The following is a 21,475-nucleotide window of genomic DNA, read 5'->3' as shown; positions in this document are numbered from 1 at the left end:
TCTGAAAATAAAACTCAATTAATCACAAAAAAATTAAGAAAGCACAACAATTAGTCAATATTTTGTCAGATTTAGCTCGATGTTATTCAAAACATTTTCCTAAATTCGTATAAAACATGCATATCTAGAGCAAAGTACAAATTTAATTAGTATTTGAGATAAATGTCGTGATTTTAAATAGAATAAAAGTAAATTTAGAACGATATTTCTATTATTTAAAACACGAATTAACCTTGTATTTGTTTATTGGCTTTGTAATTGTATAAGAAATTAAAACATATATGATTTGTATCCTGTATTTTTTTCCGAGTTGGAGAGCATACGAACATTTAGAAATAAGTCTCAACTGAAAAGTTATTTCTCGTTTGGTTGTTTTTTTTTTTAAATACCCATCAAAACTTGGATAATGGACAATTGTTTTTCAATCAGTAAATCTTTTATTCAATACAAGAGGTGTCACTCCTTAGTTAATTCATTTAGTGTTTTGAATAATGAGCCAAGAAAAGCCGGCAGTTGCTGCTGAGGCAACCAACAACAAACCGCCTGCGCCTGCTCCGTTGTCCAGGACAACCGCTGGCTAGAATAAATAAATTCCCAGGTGTCAAGTGGTGTATGGTGGTGGGGGGTGGTCTCCGGTCACCCGAGCTCCAGTCGTCGGTTGGCAGCGCCACCGCAAGGCAGCCAAGGAGTCAAAGTTGCGAGGAGCGTGGAATGCGCCAAGTTTTCCCAAAGGGGAAAGAGCGGAGGAGGAGCACCTGCCCCAACTTGGTGGGCCAGGTGTCAATCAAAAGAACGCATCAAGCCCGCTGGAAATCGAACTCAGTAAACAATTAGCTACTGCTCAGGCTGACATCAAAATTCAGAGTTAAAGAGTTTTCGAAGTTTCGGCAGTTCTCGATACAAACTACAAAAAGACACACGTGTTCCTCGAAAAGTTCGACAACGTTTTTCCCCCAAAAAACAAAAAACACCCTAAGAAAAGCAATAATTTTCCGATAAGGCAAACGAAGGATAAGATTACAGGATGTCGGAAGCTGGAGAAAACTCTGATGAGGAGTATTATGCAGAGGAGTCATTCGAGGAGGACTCGCAATCAGAAGTGGAGGAGCAGGACCCTGAGGAAGAAGAGGAAGAGGTGGAGGATGAGGAGGACGATGAGGAGAATATTGAGCAGGAGGTTCCTGATCAGAGCGTAGGTCGTCTGCTGGAGGAGAGCGACACGCAGAGCGAAAGTGATGCGGAGGCCGAGTTCCTTCGCGGAAATGTAAGTCCTCCTGTCCAGGAGCTGACCATTTCCCAGTTCAGCCTTAACCCCCAACCCGCACCACGCCCACAGCCTCACGCCCGTCGTCAGTTGGCCGCCCGTTCAACTGGCGGCTTCAATCGCATGGCATCCTACATGAGCTCCTCGTCGGAGGACGAGAGCCAAATGGTCGTCACCAAGACGGTGGCCGAGGTTAATCAACTCAGTCTGCGACTGGACACGCCTCTGGACGACGAGACGCCCTCGGTGCGCACTCTGATGCCAGGCAGTGCCCATTCCCCGGCTAAGGACGAGATCGAGGACGACGAAGAGGATGAGGATGCTGAAGTCGAGGAAGTCGAGGAGGAGGAGGAACTTCAAGAAAACGAAGACGGTGCCCAAAGCGATGGCACCATGGAGTCGAACGATGGTCGCCAGTTCGCCGAAGGCAGCGATGAGGATGAAGACACAGATGTGGAAGTGGAGCAACTGGAGGAGGATGAGCCATTGGTTACGGCAGTGCTCAAACAGACCGTGCAGGAGACCATCCAGCTGCCCCAAGAGGATATTGTTTCGCTGGTGGATGCCAGCGACAACAGCAGCGAGCACAGTGTAACCACCATGGGCGTGCCAGGTGATGAGACAGACATGACCCTAGCGTACGACTCTCCTCGGTTCCAAAAGAAGGTAAATAAATATTAGATACAATTTAAATGCAATTTTTAAGGGATCTTTACATTATTTAAATTCTTAAATACTATATATTTAAAAAAAAAAAAAAAAAAAAAAAAAAAAAAAAAAAAAAAAAAAAAAAATTATATTTTATATTAATTTTTAATATTTTTATTATTAAAAAAGTTATTATTTTTTATTTTTTTTTTTTTTTTTTTTTTTTTTTTTTTTTTTTTTTTTTTTTTTTTTTTTTTTTTTTTTTTTTTTTTTTTTTTTTTTTTTTTTTATATTATAAAAAATTTTAAAATTTATTTTTTTTTTTTTTTTTTTTTTTTTTTTTTTTTTTTTTTTTTTTTTTTTTTTTTTTTTTTTTTTTTTTTTTTTTTTAAACTTTAAATTTTTTTTTTATTTTTTTTTATTTTTTTTTTTTTTTTAAAATAAAATTTTTTTTTTTTTTTTTTTTTTTTTTTTTTTTTTATTTTTTTTTATTTTTTTTAATTTTTTTTTTTTTTATTTTTTTTTTTTTTTTTTTTTTTTTTTTTTTTTTTTTCTTTTTCTTTTTTTCCTTATTTTGTTTTTTTTTGTGGGGGGGCTCGGGGTTATAGGGTTCTCTCTTGTTTGATTATGCAGCAGCCAGAAACCGAAACGGAAACCGAAACAGTGATTGAGAGGACAGAAACCGAGGAGGATCAAATAGAGGAGCCAATTAAAAGCCTCCATGAGCTCGTAAATGATGACGATACATCGCTAAGCCAGAAAACTGATATGGCAAGAGTTCGATACCTGGAGCAGCAGATGACCCAGATGTCGGAGATGATTATGAAGTCCTTCCAGATTAATGGAGGAACGACCAACAGCCAAGCCTTCGAGCAGCTTGCCATGGCCACGGAGCTTATGCAACAGCGCAGGGACAGGCGAGAGGACACTGAATCCGAGATGCCATCGATGACGGAATCAGCAATGACCAGTGCCCGAAGCTTGGGAGGAGGAAGACCCCCGATTAGGATGCGTATGCAACGCTCTCAGGAGGCATTAATCACGACTCGATCCTCCAAGCTGATCAGGCCCAAGTGCAGGTGTCCCTCGGAATCAGATCTGCTCCAACAGGAGAGGGAACTGGAGATGGGTCAGGTATTGGGGCAGAGTCTGAATGCGAACACGGGTTTGGGCATGGAAATGGACGAAGGCTACCTCGTAGACGAGTGTGGGCAGGGTGATGGCCTTATGAGGCATCCGCAACAGAGAAGACCGCAGGAGTTGAACAGGCGAGCAAACAGCGGTACTCCAAGCAGCTTCAACAGCGACGGATGCGAATATCCTATTAATGTCTCTCGTTCCCGCTGCTCCAACGATAAGATTAAGTGAGTACTGCGTTCTTGAACTTAAGGCGACCAATTATAATATTAATTATCCATCTGTTTAGCTACAAAAATCTGGGGCGCAAGAGCTACAGTTTTACGAATCCACAGCTGCGTGAGATCGAGCGACAGAATCAGATCCTTCTTCGGAAAATGATGACTGTGAAGCCCACGGCCACAATCAAAGCGAGCACCAGTAGTCTGAAGTTTAACGCCCCCGAAAAGGTATGTACATGTTATGGGACAAGCTGTCCAAGATTGATCCTCAATGTCGTCACAGCAACGACAGCAACAGCCGGCGCCGCGGCTCTCCAGCGCTGCCGTGAATCGAAAGAAGTTTCAGCGCCAGATTGATCTGGACAACGATCTCCTCAAGCGGAAACTAGAGGCAATCGGCACCAGGCGCCCGCAATTTAAGTGACGCCTCCAAGGGCAGCTCCAACTGTGTTCATTATGTGTTTAGAAATGTTTAATGCGAATTTACAAAATTAAAATTTATTGCAAGTTGAGAAGTGTACAAATCTGTAATCCTTATATAATTCTGGGAAACTCAAATATAAGCTCGATTTATAATCAAAGGTGTAAAATAATTAATAGTTGAAATGTTGAAAGAGCGATCTAAAAGAAAATCTATAATTATTAGGTACCTAAGTCTTTATTCAAATTGCAAAACATTAATAACTTTTCATGTAAAATTTTTAAATTAAATGCATTAACTAATGCTAGTTAAAAATTTGAGATTGTAAAAATGAAAAAATATTAAACTGGGAAAAACCCCTAAGAATCCAACATATATGTTAACAGTCTTGTGTATAAAACAGCTCACAGGGTCACCTCGTTAATTTTGGTCAGAAAAGTCTCTCCTAATGCTTTTACAGCTTTAAAGGCAGCATCTCCATTCTGATCCTTGAACTCTTCTTCATTTTTGAGCTTTACCTTCTCGCGCCGCTCCAATTCCCGATAGATTACCTGACCAATCTGTAATACAAATCAATTTTGAAAAAGATTTATTTTGAAAATACCTTTCTACTTACATAGACATCGATGGCAGCGTACATCAGTTGATTCTCGTCCAGCGGAATGACATGCCACTTGCTCATGCGCACCTTCTTGCTCTTGTCCATGGCCTTCTTGGCTATAAAATTGGTTAAACGTTCTAAGCTCCAACGACCGCCAGTCTCACAGACCTCATTGCACCACGGACCCAAGTCTACACACTTTTCAATCAGGGGTTCAGCGGAAACTTCGGGGAAGTCACGCGCCAACTTGCGGAAATCGCTGGAAAATTACGGATCAATTAGTTTAAGCTGTCCATGTTTCTTTGTATTTATACTGACTTCTTAATGTTCACACCATGCAGACGCACTTTAGGATGATTTATAAGGGCCACCAGGACCGCCGGTAGCTTCTTAAGATTAGTCAGCTGGTAGATATAGCAGCACTTCTCGTCCACACATATCTGAATGACGGCGGACTTGCCAGGACCGGTTTGAAAGGAGAAGGGCCACTCCATGTCAAAGGCCATCGGTACAACCTCGTCCTTCTGCTTCTCTACCCATTGTCTGATGAAGAATAAAGGAAAAATTTGTTTTCTTTTAGATTATTTTATAGTTATAAGTTAATGTCTCAGGCAAAATCCTTGAACCTAGTTAAATGCTCATGTGTGCATATACATACTTCTCTGCACCGCTGTTATGCGCAAGCTATTTCTGAAATTGTTTGCCTAGTTTTTCACTTTTGTTAACATGCTATTAGCATTATCTAATTATACAGTTCGTCTACAGCCAAGCTATAAATTCATTGTGCCATACTAAGCCATAATAATTTGTTTGTTAACTTACAAAACATCGTCGGCAGAGGCTGCTATATCCTGGCTCTCCGTAAAATACTTGATATCCCCTTTGTACTTGATAAATGGTAGCTTCTCGGGCTTTTCCTTTTCTGGGGATGGAGGTCCATCTTCTGCCATGGAACGCGTGCTTCTTGTGGTTCGAGAACTCCTGCGCTTCGGAGGATTCTCACTATCAGCCTCAACCTTCTCATCTTTCTATATAAGCAATCATGCATTATTAGTTTTGTATATTTATGTATGAATATATACATATTTCATCGAACTCTTACCACTTCTGGTGTATCTAAATTTTTTCGCTTGGTAGCCGGTCTACCAGGTCTTCCTGCTTTTGTTTGCTTTGGGGTATTCTCCTCCCCTGTATTTTCCTTGTCCTTCAATTAGTAATAGTAGTTGTAGTTCATTGTAATATGATATTCTAATATAATAGAAATCCTTACCACTTTTGGAGTATCTTTTTTCATTTGTTTGGCTGACATTTTGGGAGTCTCCTTTTTCACGACCACTTTCTCCTGTAAAATATTACGAAATTTTATTTCTCATTTGTTTAAATTGTTATTTTCACTTACCTGGTTGGACACATCATTGGTTTTTGATTTAATAGGCATTTTAATTAAGTATTTGTCCATAACCCGCGTTTCTGCACTTTACTTCTTTGATGTTTTGTTTGCTAATGTTTCCCGCCAAAATTATAGTGTGGCAGCAGCTCAAAAATACCAACTTTTCGCCATAAGTTAACAATTCATAATGCGAATTTAGCTATTTTCACTCTAGATTTTAAAATTTTAATTTGATCCAAAAATTTGAATTAATTGATTTTTAAAAACTCAATTTATTTAGATTAATAACTTTTTGGAGTTATTTTGTTTTTATCATATTACAAAGTTTTTATAGGGCATCCCTTACGAAAAAATGAAATACTAGATCGATTTTCCCGCTAAGTTTAAATGCGCTTTGCCCATTCTGTTCACACTAAACCAGAAAGCCGCATTGGAGCCAAAACACAATTTTGTTTATATTGCGGAATCCTCCTTAAGTTAACTGAAAAGATGTCCATGACAAACGTGTCCACCCACTACATTTCGGAGAAGGTGGCCCGGGTGCGATGGCTGCCGGAGCAGCTGCAACAGAGCGAACGATTTATCACCGGGAGCTGGGACATGGATAGGAACTTTGTGCGCCTCTGGAGGCTTCAGTCAAACCAATACCCCTCCGCCACGGATTCGGACAATGTAGACCAGATGCCGCGCTGCATGGACAAAGTGGCTATGGAGGACGACGTGACCGCCATGGAGTTCGTGGACAAGGACACACTGGCTGTCAGCTGTGCGGATGGTTAGATTCGGGGTCTTCTTTTTGGGGAGCCTAATTTGTAAAACATTCTTTTTATTCTTAACCAGGTCATCTCAGTGTGCTGAACGTTCAACGAGCTGTGGAGGAGGATCAGATACAGCGCACGGCTCGGTCCGAAAGACTGCACTGCTTCCAACGCAGTCAGGAGTCTGCCCCATGCACCGACCTTTCAGTCTACGGCACGGACATCGCCACAGCCGGGGAGGATGGTTGTGTGAACATCGTCTCTGTCGGAAATGTACGCCAGGTGAAACGAACAATCGAGGCGGACAGCATGGCACTGTTCTCGGTTTGCTATGTCAGCCAGCAGGAATTGGTGACCGCCAACCGGATGGGTGTTATCCGAATGCTGGACGCCCGTGTGGCCACCGAGGCACAGCCGAAGACCACGTTCATGGTGGCCTCACAGGATGACAAGTCCTCGAACTTTGTCTCGTCGCTCGCCACGCATCCCATGCAGCAGCACATCCTGCTCTGTGGCAGCGAGGAGGGTTCCATAACGGTGTGGGATCTGCGCAATCTGAACTATCCTGCCTCCTATCTCAGCGCCCACAAGAGTCCTATTAATGAGATCGGTTTCCATCGCAAGGATCCCTCCAAACTCTTCACCGCCGCAGAGGGTGGAGAGGTGTGGATGTGGTCGGAGAACAAGGTCCTCGGGTGCGAGTCAAACAAGAAGGACGGACATAGTCCCTGGCTGTCTGGCGATCGGGTTCGTTCCCTGGTCGATGTCGAGGGCTTGCTAAGCAACATCCGCAAGGCAGTCAACTCCTTTGATGTCCACGGAAGTCGTCTGGTCTGCGGAGGCGATACAGAAGCCGTTTACCTAGTCGATCACATTGCCTAAAGTCTAAACTTTGTAATGTCATTTCATTTTTATAGAATTTTCCAATCGTTAGTAAAGCATTTGTTCTTATTCATAAATTCTTCCCAAAAGGAGTTATGTTGGTTATTTGTGGTTCGAGTAATGGGGCCGTCATTGTACCTACCGTAAGAAGGTATTTTTGAATACTAGCATTTTCGACCCAATCATTTAGTTAAGTTCATATTTTGAGTCATAAATTAATTATGTTATTTAAATTTCATATTTTATTCATAATCTTCTTTGATATACTCAAAAATTGGCTTAAATCAAAGCACCTGACTTACATCTATATCTAGGTATAACTTACTATGTTAATATTCGTATTTAGGTTTAGGTGAATTATTCCTTGACAATTCCAATTTTAATATTCTCGTTTTGGGTGCTGCTGTGTTGGTTGGTCTTATGATTCGTATTCATATCCGACTTAAATCCTATTTCGTTGGCTAATTTGGAATAGATTTATGCGTGTTTTCAACTACCTTATTTTAGCATGGATGATCTAACTTGGACTCAATACGTATTATGCTATGCGAATATAATAAATACAGTATGTATATATATGTACAGTGCAGCGCTTAGGCCTACATTTGTTCGATTCTCCGCGATCCAACAGAAATGTTTATTTGAGCATTTTTAACTGCATTTGGGTTAGGATCTGGGGAATTTAGTATTAGATTTTTATGTTTAACAAGGGTTACAACTTCTGTCTTATTCGAGATTTATCAGTTTTTGTTGCTATATTACGAATTTAAAATACTATCAAATAAATGAAACCTAATCATTTTTCTAAAGCAGCATAATACATAAATTTCCTGGGATTACCAATTTCCTCTAATAAAGATTTTAATTACTGAATTATTTAATTCTATTGCAGCAGAAAGATCAATTTATATTCGTTATAGAAAATCCTCTAAATAGTTATCATGCTATGTTTTAGAAGCTTTCAAGTTGAAGATGGTACTGGAATCTCTTGTTATCCCCAGAGATTTCTATTTAGTTTTACTTTCTTTATTAGGTTTTTCCAGGACCGTATCTATTACCTACTGGTAACCTTTCTAATGAATCCCTCAGTTTCAAGGCCCTAGTCCTAGTAGAATCGCTCGAACTTGGGCGGCTTGTTGAGTGCGCAGAAATAATACCCTGAATAGTTTTGTGTGGCTCCGGGTGGAGTGTAATCGCCGATGCTGTAATTCCCGTAGTCGTAGTTTCCCATGTGGGCGTGGTGGTGATGATGGTGCTGGTGGTGCTGGTGATGCATATGGTGTGTGTGCGGGGGGTGGTAGTGCTGGAAACCGCCTGCACTCCGTGGCTTTTGTCATGTGAGGAGGCTGTTGCTGCCACCCCCGCCGGCACCTTCGCCTGCCACTCCTGTTCCACCATTGCTGCCGCCGCTCCCATTGTTATTGTTGTTGTTGCCGTGGACGCGCATGTGCCGATTCAGATTTCCCGACTGCGAAAATCTGTGGGGGAATGGGTAAAGAAAGCAATTAACTCGAGTCCACCTTCCAGGTAATGGAATTCATAGTGGTGACTTAAATTCCTCACAACAAAATATAGTTTATTTGTGAATGTGTTCCGAATCATAGCTTAAATTTCAATTAAATTGAATTCAATTGAAATACAGCTACATTTCTCTTTATACATCAGAAAAATCTTCTGAATAACTTCCATTTTAAGAAGCAAAGGTGTTTGATTTATAATTCTTAGAACAAAATATTCGCTTAGGGTACTATTTGGAAGTTACATTTGTTGTCGAATTTCAGAAAACGTTTATGGTATAATACATTTTAGATTTCTTCTTCAAATGCAATAAGTAAAGAAAAGGCTGTGTACAAAATTTTAAACACTAGTTGAAAGACCCTAATTAATCACCAATTTTTGAGAAATATAATTAATTAATTGAAATTATTAATTGAAATAACTTTTTTAGCCAATAATCTTTAAGTTATCCCAATGGATTTTCCAAATTCCACAAAAACCATTTTCCGCAGTGGATATGGAAGGTGTATATCCCCGTCCCGAACTCACCTGAGCAGGCAGAGCTTGCACTGGTAGGGCTTCTCGCCGCTGTGGATTCGCAGGTGCTTGGTGAGGGTGCTGCTGTCCGAGAAGGACTTCTTGCAGGAGGAGCAGCGGTACGGCCGCTCGCCGGAGTGGGTGCGCATGTGCGTGGTGACGCTGGAGCTCTGCGAGAAGCGCCTGTCGCAGATGGGGCAGCGGAACGGCTTCTGGCCGGTGTGTGTGCGTACATGGGCCGTCAGGTTGGCGGCCTGCGAGAAGCTCTTGTTGCAGTCGGGGCATCGGTACGGTCTTTCGCCGGAATGGGTCCTCAGGTGAGTCTTGAGCGTGCTGGGCCGGGCGTACGTCTTGCCGCACAACCTACACAAATTCGGTTTCATCTCGCCGCCACTGCTGCCCTCGTCCCCGTCCAGATCCTCGTTGCTGTCCTCCTCGTCCTCGAAGGCGGACAGGCTGAGGCCCAGGGCGGCAGCCTGGTAACTGCTGGGACTCTTGTGGGGCGGCGTGTACCCCTGATTGCTCACGCCCGTGGGATAGTAACCACCCAAGGCGGAGTTGGCCGGTGGCGATGGCGACTCCTTTTCACCCACCGTCAGCGGTGGCAAGGAACCCAATCCCGTGGGCGCCGGAGCCCGAAAGTCCGCCGTAAAGGAATACGTGGCCGAGGCGGGATAGTGACCGGGACTGAGGAGCGGCGGATATAGCACATTGACCGCCGCTGCCGCTGCTGCCGCCGAGGAGGAGTTGCTCGGTGGCGTCCAGTTCATCTGGGAGCACTGCATGGGCACTCCACTGGCATCCCCCGTCCCATAGCCATGGTGCATGGTCATGTTCATGCTGACATTCACACTCATGCTGGGATACATGGCCGTCGACGGAGGAGGTGCAGCGGTCCCAGCACTGGTTTCATAGTAGCAGGCAGCAGCGTTTCCCGCTCCACTGGGACCACCATTACTCCCGATGTTGTTGCCACCGCTGCTTTGGAGGAGCGAGTTGCCAATGTGCGATGCCTGGTTTTGGGATTGCTGCTGGTGCTGTTGGTGCTGCGAGTGCATCTGGCCGTGGTTGTGGGAATTGGGTGAGATGAGCATCTGGTGGGGGTGCACCGTGTAGGAGAGCGAGGCCTGGTGCGGATTTCCGGCGGCGAAGTTGTAGGAGGCGCCGCAGGGCGAGAAGGGGAACAGGCTGGGCAGCGGATCAATGTCCAGCGGCGGCAGGCCGGGAAATGTGGAGGCCATCTCGTCGGTGCTCCAGTAGCCGTGGTTCCCGGAGGAGCCTCCTCCTGCGCCGTGATTGCTGCTCCCGTTGCCGCTGCTCGCCGGCGGTGTGGTGCTGATCTGGATGTGGCCGCCACCGATGCCCACGCCCACGCCCACTCCAATCGTGGGATCGAAACAGCCGCCGCAGTCGAAGTCGCTGCTGGTGAGCGAGGAGATGGGCAGGGCGGTGCTGCCCTGGCAGGATAAACAGCCGACGCAGGAAGCGGCGCACTCTTGCTGCACGAACGGAAACGGAAATGAAGACAAAGGCAAACCGGTTAAGAAATTATATGACTAGTTTCTTATAGTTCAGATTTTATTTATCAAAAGAGTTTAACTCTTCACAAAAAATTGACTTTAATATTATTGTATACCTATTTAATAATTAATTATTGTTTGACAGAAACTGCGAGTAAACCGAATCTGTATAACAATACCACGGAACGAATTATTTTAAATTAAGATAACTTTTTCTCAAAGTGTTTCCTATCATAACGACATAAAAATATCGAAAAGTAATTAACACTTTTCCTGAATTCTAGTTTTGTAAAGATTTAAGTAAATATGGGAATGGGCGTCGATAAGAAAAACTTATATAAACAACTAATATTCATAATAAAAAACATGTCTTAATAATTTAACAATCAACTTATATATTAAAGTCGGGAACTAACTTCAAGTAAAAAACTACCGATTTAAGTAGGGGTTTTTTGCCCAATAAGCACAACCGAACGCGTAGAGTTTTCCGGAGAGATTAAATCCAAATCGAAAGGATTCCAGGACTCACCTGCGGGCTGTCCAGCGCCAAGCCGAACAGGGGATTGTTGGGCACATAGCCCGTCTCTGGTTCCACAGGACCGCCGTTTGAGACATCGCACGATATGTACATAGCTCCACCCTCTTGATCTTCCAGGGAATCTGCGCAGCCAAAAAAAAAAACACCATTTAGACCACTGGAAGTTTGCCGGAGATGCTCGAAAAGAGCTCGTATCTCATGGATACATTTAAATCCCATGACAACCACTGTGCCATTAGCTCCGCCCCTCGACACACACACACACGCGCAGAAAAAAGCGAAACGAGAGTCCGCCATTTGCTTTGCTCTCTCAACTCGCGTATTTGTATCTGTGTATCTGCATATCTGCTCCGGCATCTATGTGAAAACTCACCCAGAATTATGTTCAGGAGTTTGGAACCCTTATATAACAATCCCATGACATGACTCCAGTTCTGGAACGTTTGGGTTCAGGGCTCGTTGCTTTGTTTCTGCTTTTTCTACGTTTCATCTTGATGCGTTAATTTCCAACTGCAAGGCGAGGATAAGAAATTATTTTGATATACTTCACCATATAGCCGAAGTTCTTAAAAGCTTATTATAACGTTTTAAATAAGTACAATTAAAAACTCTTTTAATTTGTTTTTTATATATTTGTAATTTCAATTAAAACACATAGGATAAAAAAGATTGTTAGGAATTAAACTTTCCCAAATAATGCAGTATCTTTAGAACCCATCCAAATAGCAACAAACGAGCTGACTCAGGGATAAATCTGATAAACACTTTTAATAACAACAATAAGTTTTATTTTCGTTTTATTTCCCTTTAAATGTATTAAGTGACAAAACTATAAAATTTGGTCCTGATATTGTATAAATCGAACCACTTTGATCTATTGTTTTAATGACAACTATGGGATTAGTCATCTTATTTTGCAAAAAGTCAAAACACTTTCCTAAATTAAGTTAATGTATTTATTGGCATAGTCAATAGAGTGTTCTTAAATTAAGTAAGCCTTAATGTCTACAAAAACTTGTCTGACTAGGAACACATTTTAAAAATTCACTAAGTTATAAATATATGATCAAGTTTTAGAATATTTGAAAATGGAACCAAATTCTTTTTTGGGGATTTTTTTTATTTCATGTTTTTTGAACTGTACATTCGTAAAAAAGCCAGATCATTAATAAATAAGGAATTTTTCCTTGTTAAACGGATTATTTTAATAACAATTATTGTTTAAATTGTAGTCCCCCCTCAGTTTTTGATTTAACTGATTTTTTTGACTGTTCACAAAGTTTTTTTAGTATCTTTTTAAACTAAGTTGTCAAGGCATTTTAAATTTATTTTCTCCAAATGCATTTTAATTATTTATTTAATCCTTTTGTGCTTCCTTTGAAATCCTGATCGTTCTTATATCCACCAATTAGATTTCGAAAGAGTTTTGAGGTCATATATTGTTAGTCGAATTGGATGTTCACTTTCGCACCTTTTAAATAGATTCACAAATTGCATGATCTGAAGAACACCAATAAATCAGGAAACTTGAACTTTTTTTTCGTTTTTTTTTAAATCTCTTCTATTGAAGACTTAGTATTTATGATTTTTGACGCGGCAGTAATTTCACACGATCGTTGTTCTCGGATTAGATATTTTTATTGAGATGTGGAGCCGTTGTGCAAGTTTTGAGTTTTCGAGTTGAGTGCGGGGAAAGAAGCGACTTTTGGCGAGGAGCATAAGACGGCGACTAATTGTCAGTTTCAGTTCGAGGCACCTCGGCCCAATATCGACTGACATATCGGCAGAGCGGCAGCAAAGCGACAACCACAGAGGAAGAAGCAGGGCGCAAAAAAAAAATACTCACTTAATTATAAACAAGCGACAAAAGGGCGCAAAAGACAACGGCAGCAATGTGGCAACAACAATCTCGCTCGCACTCACACCCATTGCCAGATATAATGACACAAGTACCCAGCACTACACATTCGAGACCCTTGCTCGAAACACCCCCTCTTCGCACCATAACATCCCATACTATACTACACTATATCCCATGCCATACCCACTCCAGATCCATCCACATCCACAACCACCACCACCACAACAACGTTGCCGTCATCGTTGTCGGCCAACCAATGCGCTCCGTCTACCGGCTTTTGCGGCTACTACCCCTCGGCTGGTACCACAGCCCCCGCCCCCTCCTCGATTGCCGATCCCGCCCAGTCCGAGTTTCAGGCCCATTCATACGTGGCCAGCAACATCGGTAGAAGCAACATCGCCACCAGCAACCAGCAACAGCGGCAGCAGTTTTCAGTAGTTTTTATTTGTCACCCAATATCTTTACAGCTCGACATCAGATACCGACCAGACAGGGCTAAGAAAGAGTACACATACAAAAAAATATTAATCATAAATATTTTATAGACCATGCTAAACATTTGGAGTTTCAATTTTTAGATTTTAGCATTCTGATGTTAAGGATTTTTGATTAAACTTGTTCAAGAATCTTTAAAAACACTTATAAGATATAAACTATAAAACTAGAAGGATCCCACCCTCTTAAACGTGTATATTACTTGTTCTTGATCATAATCAACAGATGAGTTAATATATTCCTTTTGATTTTAGTTTATAATAGGTATGGAATGTCGTTTTGCAATATAAGGGCTGAGAAAGGTATAAAGTTTTAATAATTTTTGGTTTTCTTAAAATTGGTATATTATAAAGATTCTTTGAGTTCCTTTATATTATATCCTTTTTTCTTCCGTTTTAAATAAAAATTCCTATTTTAAAGAAAATATATTGATAGATAGTAGATATAAAACATAATTTATACATTTTCAAGAACATTAAAGTAAAAAATTAAATTATATATTTACGTTAAGGTAAACACTACGATTGTTTGACAGTGGTTTAATTACTGTTAGCTATTAGGAAACCGTTTTTCCTCATTATTCATCTATATTTATATATTTGTTAGAACATTAAAGTATATTATTGTTTTTTTTTTTATCTAATTAATGAACAATCTTCTACAGAAATACTTTTAAAACAACAATTAAGTTTAAGTTTATAGTTCAAACTGTTTTTGTCAGTGCCAGGGTTCTCCGAGGGCGGGATAAGGGGTAGTTGGTATGGACTTGCCAACCATTGATCGTCTTCGTCGGCATTCTGCTTCCTTCGCTCCATTGTTTTGTGGTTAAGTGAGGCAGTTCATCAGGCCAAGTCGGCAACCCCCGGCTGCTTCTGTAACTTGTATCTTTGTATCTGGTCGTGTGTATCTGCTTCTGTTGCGCGCGTATCTTTGTATCTCCGGTGCTGATTCTCAGTTGTAGCTCGGCCAATGACGACTGTCTATCGATCGATGCTCTTGTCGCCGTGCCGACAATTGTGAATAGTTTGAATGTTATTTGATAGTTCGATTTGTGGTTGCAGCAGAAAAAAACAGGGAATAAATGACAAGCCAGATGGAATTGCTAAGGAAACTTGTGAAACATTTGTCTATCACAGATATACATAGGTAGCTTACAAGATAAGTACGAAGTAAAGCCCAATTCAGAGCGATCCCTATGCAATCGAAAAAGTTCACACGCCCGAAAATGAATTCGCCAATTGGCAAAATCAGTTGAGTGCAAGGGCTTGCACACATATCGAACTATATCCCCCATATCGACTTACCCTATCGATGGGAATTTCAGGTCAAACCCAGCCAGCGTCGTGTGTGTTAAAATCAGATCCACAGTCTGATCAGATCCGAACCAGTTTCTGTTTCTTTTTTTTTCGTTTTCGGTGTCGGTTTCATGTCAACAACTTGGCTAAGGACATGAGCCGAGTCTCTGCTGCCGATTGTCAGAACGGATTAGGATCCGTTCCTTGAGGTAGCTGGTAGCCAAGTCAATCCGGGTATCAATAACAATTAGAGCGATCCCTCAGGTGTGTTCAGGTGTCAGCTGATCAAACCGCCGGAGCAACAGCTTCCCTCGAGTGACCGCAAAAGCTAATGAATCTGTGAGTTTGCTACAAATTAAGCCGAAGGGTAAATAACTTTGAGCACCCTCTGTTAGAGACCTGTTATCACACCAGCCCATCAACCATCAACCACCTTATCACCGCACGTGAAACTGTTTGCCCAGAGGCTCATCGGTAGCTTCTGTTTGTTTTGCGTATTTAACTTGACAAACAATGGCAGGACATGATCCTGATGACTCCCCTTCCCTCCCAGCAATTCCCATGTTGCCACCAGCAACGCAAATTTCACTCGTTTCCATTCTGCACTGTATGTACGAGAACATTTCTGTTCGGTTCATTTCATTTCATTTCATTTGCCTTCGCCGCTCTGTATTCCGTTGTGTATTGGCGAGGCTTCAAAAATCAATGAAATACTTTTCGGGCGGCACTGATGGGGCTTCTCCTGGTTTTGGCTGCGCTTTGCTTTCTGTGCTGCCACTCGAGTCATTCAACATGTTAATGCCATTCGGCCATATTAGATGCCGGCTGAAAAGAGCTAAGCACAACTTGGTCAAAAGGGGGGTAAGGCAGTCGGAGATGGCTAGCAATAGAAACATTAACATTTCTTAGAGTTTTCACAATAGTAAAAGCAAATAATGATCTCTTTTTGTAAGACCCTGGATAACCCAAGTTCAAAACTAATAGTTACAAATTTTGAAATCTGTCAAAATACGCTTTGAGATATTTCTTTAGACCAACAAATGTTTGTATTTAAAAATGAGCACGTATACATCCTTACTAATATATATGACAAATTAATATGATAGAATGAAATTATTTATAAGCACCAAGTTTAAACAAATAAGAAAATTTGGTCATATTTTAAAATTAATATTTTAACTTTGGGTTTTAATGATATAAAATGACTAAAGAATAAAAAGTTCTTAAGGTTGTTTGTATCGCATACGAATTGTAAAAGATGTGTCTAGTTTAGTGAAAATACTTACTTTCAACAAACATTTTCTTAAAAGTAGAAGAATAACTTTTTCATAGAAGTTTAAGTTTGATTAAACTTGGTAAAAGGCTGTTTCCTGGGTGGCTTATTCGAAATAATAATGATATTTTATACAATAACAACGTTCTTAATTTATCAGATGAAATATACATTTTCAAGGATATAAAAACTTTACTTTTAGTTTTAGTTTGGAGATAGTTAGTAGATAGTATCTACAGCTGACGTCCTCTATATGGTTTCTATGATATGCCCTGTCTTAGTGGGAACTGAAAAGTTCTGGAACTGGAGTCCTTGGGACATCTGTGAGTGCAATTGGGCCGACAGCCCACGCCCCCGCTCACGATGGAGGGTATCGATGACCGCGTGACAGGCGCAGCCGTTGCCAGTTGACATTTGCTGGACAGGATGGAGAAGGACGAACTCGAACTGCAGTCCTGACAGCTGGACGAGCCGGGATCGGGACTGTCGCATAACCCACTTCTTATTAAAAACCTAAGCCAGCTTATTAAATGCGCGCGACTTATTACAAACCCTCGGCGAGAAGTATAAGTACGCCGAAGGACTCCCCCAAGAAAAGGAGACAACTACTTGAATTACAGCTGAACTTGGCCACAGCAATGTCCTTTCGTCCTTTTGGATGTGAGTACACTTGAGTGAAGCGCGCCAAATTGAATTTGTAAGGCGATACTTTCTGGGAAAACAAAGAGGGGGCAGAACCAGAAGGGTTCACCACTGGTATTCCTTATCAATGGAGTTGGCATCCTGAAGGACAGAGACAAGCCAATAAAAACGCACTCGTTGTTTGTTTTTTATTAGGGAAACAAATGCTGTGAGAAGATCTAATTGATGATGAATAAGTTTCTCACAGTAGCGAATTAAGGGCGTTTTGTCCCTCAATTATCTGCGGTGCCGCACGCTCCGCTATCTTTAATGCCATTTTGGCGAACCGCAAATGATTATCCTGTAATCCTTTGCATAAATATTAAATTTCAATTACGCCATTTAACATATTATTAGCCACCGATCAGCACTATCATCATCGAGCAGGTCACGTGCCCGTCGAGTAGCTGATAATAATCTACCCAAAAGCGAACAACCGCAACCCTCTACACGTTAAGATACAAAAGTGGTGACAACCAGCAAAGGATGCGACTGCAATTTTATCAGATTATGTCTGCCGGTGGAGTCCCCCTGGGAGTCCTCCCGGGATTCCACCCCTCACCCCCATCAACAGGTGACCGAGTCCGGCGAAATTTTGTGTGAGAATTTTTTGGCTTTCCCCGCTTTTGCTCCCTTCTCCATGTGTATCGGGTTACTTTACCCGATTGGCGCTGTGATTTGCCGTTCTCAGCATTTCTCATGAACCGAAATTGAAACGTTTTGTTCAGGATGGCTATCTGCTCAATTTAAAAATTTATTCGAGCACATTCATTCAATTCTCTGTTCAGAATTTGGTTTACTCTGTGTTTAAAAGTCATTAGACTTTATTTTACAGGGTAAAACAATAAGCTAAAAAAAATTGCATTTGAAATACAAGCTTAGATCATAAATCATTTGCTTGGTTTTGAATAAAAACCCAGATGTAAAGGTATTCGGATTTAAGATCCTAAATTTTTGCAGCAATTTACGAAATGCAAGAAAACTTTTTTTTTCCAAATTTGTATTTATTGAGATGAAAAACTTAGTCTACAGTAAACTCCCCCTTAATAACAAGAAAAGCAAATCAGTTAATTGCGCATAGACGCTGTATACTAGCTTTCAGCCCGGAAAAACCGACTAGATCTTGGGTTCCTGGGGCGTGAGCTTGACGATCTTCAGGGACTCCTCCCAGATCTTGAGACCCTTTTCCTCGTCCAGGGCAGCGGCATTGAGGGTGGCCTCCTTGCAGTCCATGTAGTACTTGCCAGACACATTGGCCACCTCATCGGATGTGGCCAAATAGATGGTGGTCTGGGCACCGGCCTTGGTGGTCTTGAAGAATCCCTTCGTAATGGCCATCATGGGCAGGTTCAAGGGGAAGGGAATGTTGCGCCAGATGCCCGAGTCAATCATGCCGGGATGCAGGAAGTTAACTGTCACCCTGGTGCCCTCCAGCCTCTTGGCCAGCTCGCGGGCAAAGTAAATGTTGGCAAACTTGGACACGTAGTACAAGTAGGCAGCCGGGAAGGTACCGATAGGGTTCAACTTGGCCAAGTTAACCGAGGACAGGCGGTACAACTCCGAGGCCACGATCACAATGCGAGCCGGTGCGCTCTTCTTCAGCAAATCGATGAGCAGGTGGGTCAGCAGGAAGGGGCCGTAGTGATTGGTGGCCATGGTCAGCTCCACGCCATCCTCACTCGTCTGTCCACGGAAGGCCAAGGCCATGCCGGCATTGTGGATGAGCACATCGATCTTGGACTCCGTCTTCACGATGTCGGCGGCAAACTCCCGCACGGACTTCTGGGAGCCCAAGTCCAGTTTCTTGACCAGGATCTTGCTGTTGTTCGTCTCCTTGACGATCTCATCTGTCAATAGGAAAATCAACTATTACTTTGGAATTTCACTTTGATTCTTGTCAAAAAATGTAAGCAAAGCTTTATGTATTATAAAAATGGCTCACTAATAAAGAAACCCCTAAAACTCCCTTTAAGATTTTATTATATATTTCTATATATTTTAATCTTAATTAATTCAGCAAATTGAAATTATTTTTAATTATATAAAATACTAAAATTATTGAACTATTAGTTAAATAAAGATCATGTTTTTGTCTTACAAAATCATCAAGCAAAACTAAATACTTTTACAAGTAATAGAAATATACTTTAAGATCATGTTTTTGTCTTATGAAATCATTAAGCAATTGGTTTTGGATATTTTTACAGACTTACCCTTCACAGCATTGGCAGTTTCCAGGTTCCTGCAAGCCATAATAATGCGGGCTCCACGTCCTGCCAAATCCTTGGCCGTCTCCTTGCCAATTCCGCTGTTGGCGCCAGTGATGATAACGGTCTTGCCCTCCATCTTTGTCTGAAATCAGTGTCAGAGGTTAATCAGTTAATAGGAGGCTGCGATTAAAATTGACACATTCTGGGGCGGTTCGGAAATATGTGTACAATAGTAATTAGTAGGCGCTCGGTCACAGTCACTGTAATCGCAGTTCGTCTGGAACGGAAAGTATCTTAGTTTTTATACCCATTAACGGGTCTCTTAATTGCCGTACGAGTCGGGAGCTTTCTGTGAATCACAGGTAAGCGATCGCCCAGATTGTAACCGAGATGCTAAAGCTTAGATGTTTTGTGGCATCTAGACAATGTACTGTCAGGTGGAAATAGTATCTCAGAGAAGTGACGTAGTCGCATCTCTCAGAAAGTATCTAATTAAATCTGTAATTAAGTCGACGCGTCGCAAGTGACCAATATAATAACAAGATTGTGCCACCATTTACAAGCAGTGATTTCATAGTAATTATATTGGACTTAGTTGGAATATATGACAGGCTACAGAATTTGTTTAATTCAATGGGGGTTTTTCCTAGGGCTTAGCTGGAGACACTAGAAATATTGAGTATATATTAAAAGGTGTTAATCACCAATAAATATTATTACCTTAATACATTTTATTTAAATATCGTTAGTGATTATCTGAATATGGATTTAATATTACTAATTAATATTTACATTTAAATAAAATGGTAAGGTTTATATCACAAAATTCTCAACAAGAACCAACTAGGGTTGAGAATATTTTGTGATATAAACCTTAGCCAAATTTGGTTTCACTCTATCTGTGTGAACTTGGCTTAGTGACCAAATTATATAGTAATAAAGTCGACCAACCATAAATACACTTCACTGTCTTTCAAGAGGTAACCAATATAATTTGTATGTATATGACGACCCCATCTTAAAGATTTGAAAACAATTCGCTGCGGAAGTAGGAAGAAAACCCAAAAAAAGGAAAGAAATATTGGAGTCGTGTCACGATTTCTGGGCGTGGGGATCTATCAGTCTTAATTTTTGGGTATCATGGTTACTGGGATTGGGCTTTGGCGATTGGGGGAGGTTCATTCGTTACCTCGGTGAAACATCGGCCCGCCGTGATGCGCAGATAGAACCGAATGCTCATCAATGTGGCCACTATGGCGGCCAATAAAGTCATGAGGATGATGTCGCGCACATAGTGCTCGGTTGGCAGCCAACCAAAGATGATACCCATCCTATAAATATTACGAGGTGTGTATACTACATATGTATATATCCGTGTCAACATGCAAATCAGATTATATAATATCGAAGGCAGCGAAGGCCAGACGTCTTATGTCTTATGGCCAAACTAAACGAGTTTGGTTTTGGGGTTTGGGGACTCAATTTTTCGGTTATCGGTCAGTCGGCGAAGGTTTTCACAATTCCAAGCATCTATCAGTGCCTGTCAAAAATCGATTTTGGGGTGCTGTTGTGAAAATCTACACTTTCACTTTCACACATGTGCGTAATTATGGCTTATTATGATGAAACGCCGACAAAAAAAAACATAACAACAAAGTTCATTGGCAGCCAAAACGAAAGAAGGTTGAGAAAGAAAGAAAGTCTGAAGTTTCATGTAGTTTTGAGTTTCTGGTTTTTTTCTTTTTGTTATTTTTCGCTGTCCACGTCACAAAGATTTCCGAGTGCTTTCCTCAAGACTCAAAGACTGGCTCTGGTTACGCTTGCATGCACAGCTCAAGAAACCCATCCCCGATCTTCCCCAAAAGAACCCCGCCCTAAATGCAGTCTCAAAGTGGTCTATATATAAAACCTATACAAATTGACCCGTTTTCGGCTTCTGTTCGCTGATTTTCGCCAGCCAGAGACAAGTTTTTAGTGCACACTCACCTGTTTTGGCTCTTGGCTGATCTATAATTTATTGCAACTGCTGTTGGTCTGGTCTGCACTTTGGACTATCTGCGGAACGAATAGAAATTGGTAGATCCAAAAGCTTGCCACAACCTTCGCCTTGAACGATCGCACGGAGACTGAAATCCGAATTCCGATTATAAAGCCGAGGCTGCGGAGAATGCGCGATCGTCTCCACCGGTTGGTATTGCATTGCCATAGTCGCGATGATTTTGTTATTTCAGTTATAGCCATGGTAA

General features: G+C 41.4%; 5 protein-coding genes across 8 annotated transcripts; 2 read left to right on the top strand and 3 right to left on the bottom strand.

The window, feature by feature from the left end:
• Window positions 1-856: 856 nt before the first annotated feature.
• On the top strand, window positions 857-3,790 carry LOC108052176 (protein hemingway). 2 transcript variants are annotated; one of them, XM_017134515.2, is made up of 5 exons: window positions 857-1,264; window positions 1,337-1,930; window positions 2,549-3,276; window positions 3,339-3,498; window positions 3,554-3,790. In XM_017134515.2, the coding sequence occupies exons 1-5, from the start codon at window positions 1,025-1,027 to the stop codon at window positions 3,692-3,694; spliced, it is 1,863 nt and encodes a 620-aa protein (XP_016990004.2). In that variant the 5' UTR covers window positions 857-1,024; the 3' UTR covers window positions 3,695-3,790. The 2 variants fall into 2 exon arrangements, with proteins under 2 accessions (XP_016990004.2, XP_016990003.2); XM_017134514.2 differs by having other exon boundaries at window positions 859-1,264; window positions 2,546-3,276.
• On the bottom strand, window positions 3,753-5,796 carry LOC108052178 (Werner Syndrome-like exonuclease). Of its 2 annotated transcripts, none has more exons than XM_017134516.2 (7): window positions 5,692-5,796; window positions 5,563-5,634; window positions 5,395-5,502; window positions 5,115-5,320; window positions 4,611-4,835; window positions 4,308-4,551; window positions 3,753-4,251 (listed from the first exon to the last, which is right to left on the bottom strand). In XM_017134516.2, the coding sequence occupies exons 1-7, from the start codon at window positions 5,749-5,751 to the stop codon at window positions 4,096-4,098; spliced, it is 1,071 nt and encodes a 356-aa protein (XP_016990005.2). In that variant the 5' UTR covers window positions 5,752-5,796; the 3' UTR covers window positions 3,753-4,095. The 2 variants fall into 2 exon arrangements, with proteins under 2 accessions (XP_016990005.2, XP_016990006.2); XM_017134517.2 differs by having other exon boundaries at window positions 5,395-5,496.
• A 310-nt stretch (window positions 5,797-6,106) lies between these two features.
• LOC108052148 (nucleoporin Nup43) lies at window positions 6,107-7,399 on the top strand. Its single transcript, XM_017134476.2, has 2 exons — window positions 6,107-6,457; window positions 6,523-7,399. The coding sequence occupies exons 1-2, from the start codon at window positions 6,172-6,174 to the stop codon at window positions 7,320-7,322; spliced, it is 1,086 nt and encodes a 361-aa protein (XP_016989965.1). The 5' UTR covers window positions 6,107-6,171; the 3' UTR covers window positions 7,323-7,399.
• A 187-nt stretch (window positions 7,400-7,586) lies between these two features.
• On the bottom strand, window positions 7,587-13,160 carry LOC108052182 (protein glass). The gene is made up of 5 exons (XM_017134524.2): window positions 12,886-13,160; window positions 11,788-11,924; window positions 11,406-11,536; window positions 9,369-10,855; window positions 7,587-8,800 (listed from the first exon to the last, which is right to left on the bottom strand). Exons 2-5 carry the CDS (start codon window positions 11,831-11,833, stop codon window positions 8,656-8,658), a joined length of 1,809 nt encoding a protein of 602 aa, XP_016990013.2. The 5' UTR covers window positions 11,834-11,924; window positions 12,886-13,160; the 3' UTR covers window positions 7,587-8,655.
• Window positions 13,161-18,002: 4,842 nt separating this feature from the next.
• On the bottom strand, window positions 18,003-21,370 carry LOC108052149 (retinol dehydrogenase 14). 2 transcript variants are annotated; one of them, XM_044458955.1, is made up of 3 exons: window positions 21,216-21,370; window positions 19,233-19,371; window positions 18,003-18,866 (listed from the first exon to the last, which is right to left on the bottom strand). In XM_044458955.1, exons 2-3 carry the CDS (start codon window positions 19,363-19,365, stop codon window positions 18,136-18,138), a joined length of 864 nt encoding a protein of 287 aa, XP_044314890.1. In that variant the 5' UTR covers window positions 19,366-19,371; window positions 21,216-21,370; the 3' UTR covers window positions 18,003-18,135. The 2 variants fall into 2 exon arrangements, with proteins under 2 accessions (XP_044314890.1, XP_044314889.1); XM_044458954.1 differs by lacking the exon at window positions 21,216-21,370 and adding an exon at window positions 20,419-20,574.
• Between the last annotated feature and the right edge of the window lie 105 nt (window positions 21,371-21,475).

This window comes from Drosophila rhopaloa, unplaced genomic scaffold (genome assembly GCF_018152115.1).
Source record: "Drosophila rhopaloa isolate 14029-0021.01 unplaced genomic scaffold, ASM1815211v1 contig_178, whole genome shotgun sequence".
In the NCBI taxonomy this organism is placed as follows: Eukaryota; Metazoa; Arthropoda; class Insecta; order Diptera; family Drosophilidae; genus Drosophila; species Drosophila rhopaloa.
Note: the sequence above shows the minus strand (reverse complement) of the source record. Positions and strands in the feature narration are given on the sequence as shown.

Excerpts from the sequence above, each read along its gene's own strand:
- LOC108052176 (XM_017134514.2), top strand. The coding sequence starts at position 1,025 with ATGTCGGAAGCTGGAGAAAACTCTGATGAGGAGTATTATGCAGAGGAG. Across the intron at positions 1,265-1,336 it reads CCGAGTTCCTTCGCGGAAAT|CCTCACGCCCGTCGTCAGTT; the intron begins GTAAGTCCTCCT and ends CCACGCCCACAG. Across the intron at positions 3,499-3,553 it reads AGTTTAACGCCCCCGAAAAG|CAACGACAGCAACAGCCGGC; the intron begins GTATGTACATGT and ends ATGTCGTCACAG.
- LOC108052178 (XM_017134516.2), bottom strand. The coding sequence starts at position 5,751 with ATGGACAAATACTTAATTAAAATGCCTATTAAATCAAAAACCAATGAT. Across the intron at positions 5,503-5,562 it reads AAAAAGATACTCCAAAAGTG|TTGAAGGACAAGGAAAATAC; the intron begins GTAAGGATTTCT and ends TACTATTACTAA. Across the intron at positions 4,252-4,307 it reads ACGCTGCCATCGATGTCTAT|ATTGGTCAGGTAATCTATCG; the intron begins GTAAGTAGAAAG and ends TTTGTATTACAG.
- LOC108052148 (XM_017134476.2), top strand. The coding sequence starts at position 6,172 with ATGTCCATGACAAACGTGTCCACCCACTACATTTCGGAGAAGGTGGCC. Across the intron at positions 6,458-6,522 it reads GGCTGTCAGCTGTGCGGATG|GTCATCTCAGTGTGCTGAAC; the intron begins GTTAGATTCGGG and ends ATTCTTAACCAG.
- LOC108052182 (XM_017134524.2), bottom strand. The coding sequence starts at position 11,833 with ATGGGATTGTTATATAAGGGTTCCAAACTCCTGAACATAATTCTGG. Across the intron at positions 11,537-11,787 it reads ACTCCTGAACATAATTCTGG|ATTCCCTGGAAGATCAAGAG; the intron begins GTGAGTTTTCAC and ends TTGGCTGCGCAG. Across the intron at positions 10,856-11,405 it reads TGGCGCTGGACAGCCCGCAG|CAAGAGTGCGCCGCTTCCTG; the intron begins GTGAGTCCTGGA and ends CCGTTCGTGCAG.
- LOC108052149 (XM_044458954.1), bottom strand. The coding sequence starts at position 20,559 with ATGGGTATCATCTTTGGTTGGCTGCCAACCGAGCACTATGTGCGCGAC. Across the intron at positions 19,372-20,418 it reads CGGGCCGATGTTTCACCGAG|ACAAAGATGGAGGGCAAGAC; the intron begins GTAACGAATGAA and ends CACTGATTTCAG. Across the intron at positions 18,867-19,232 it reads AACTGCCAATGCTGTGAAGG|ATGAGATCGTCAAGGAGACG; the intron begins GTAAGTCTGTAA and ends TCCTATTGACAG.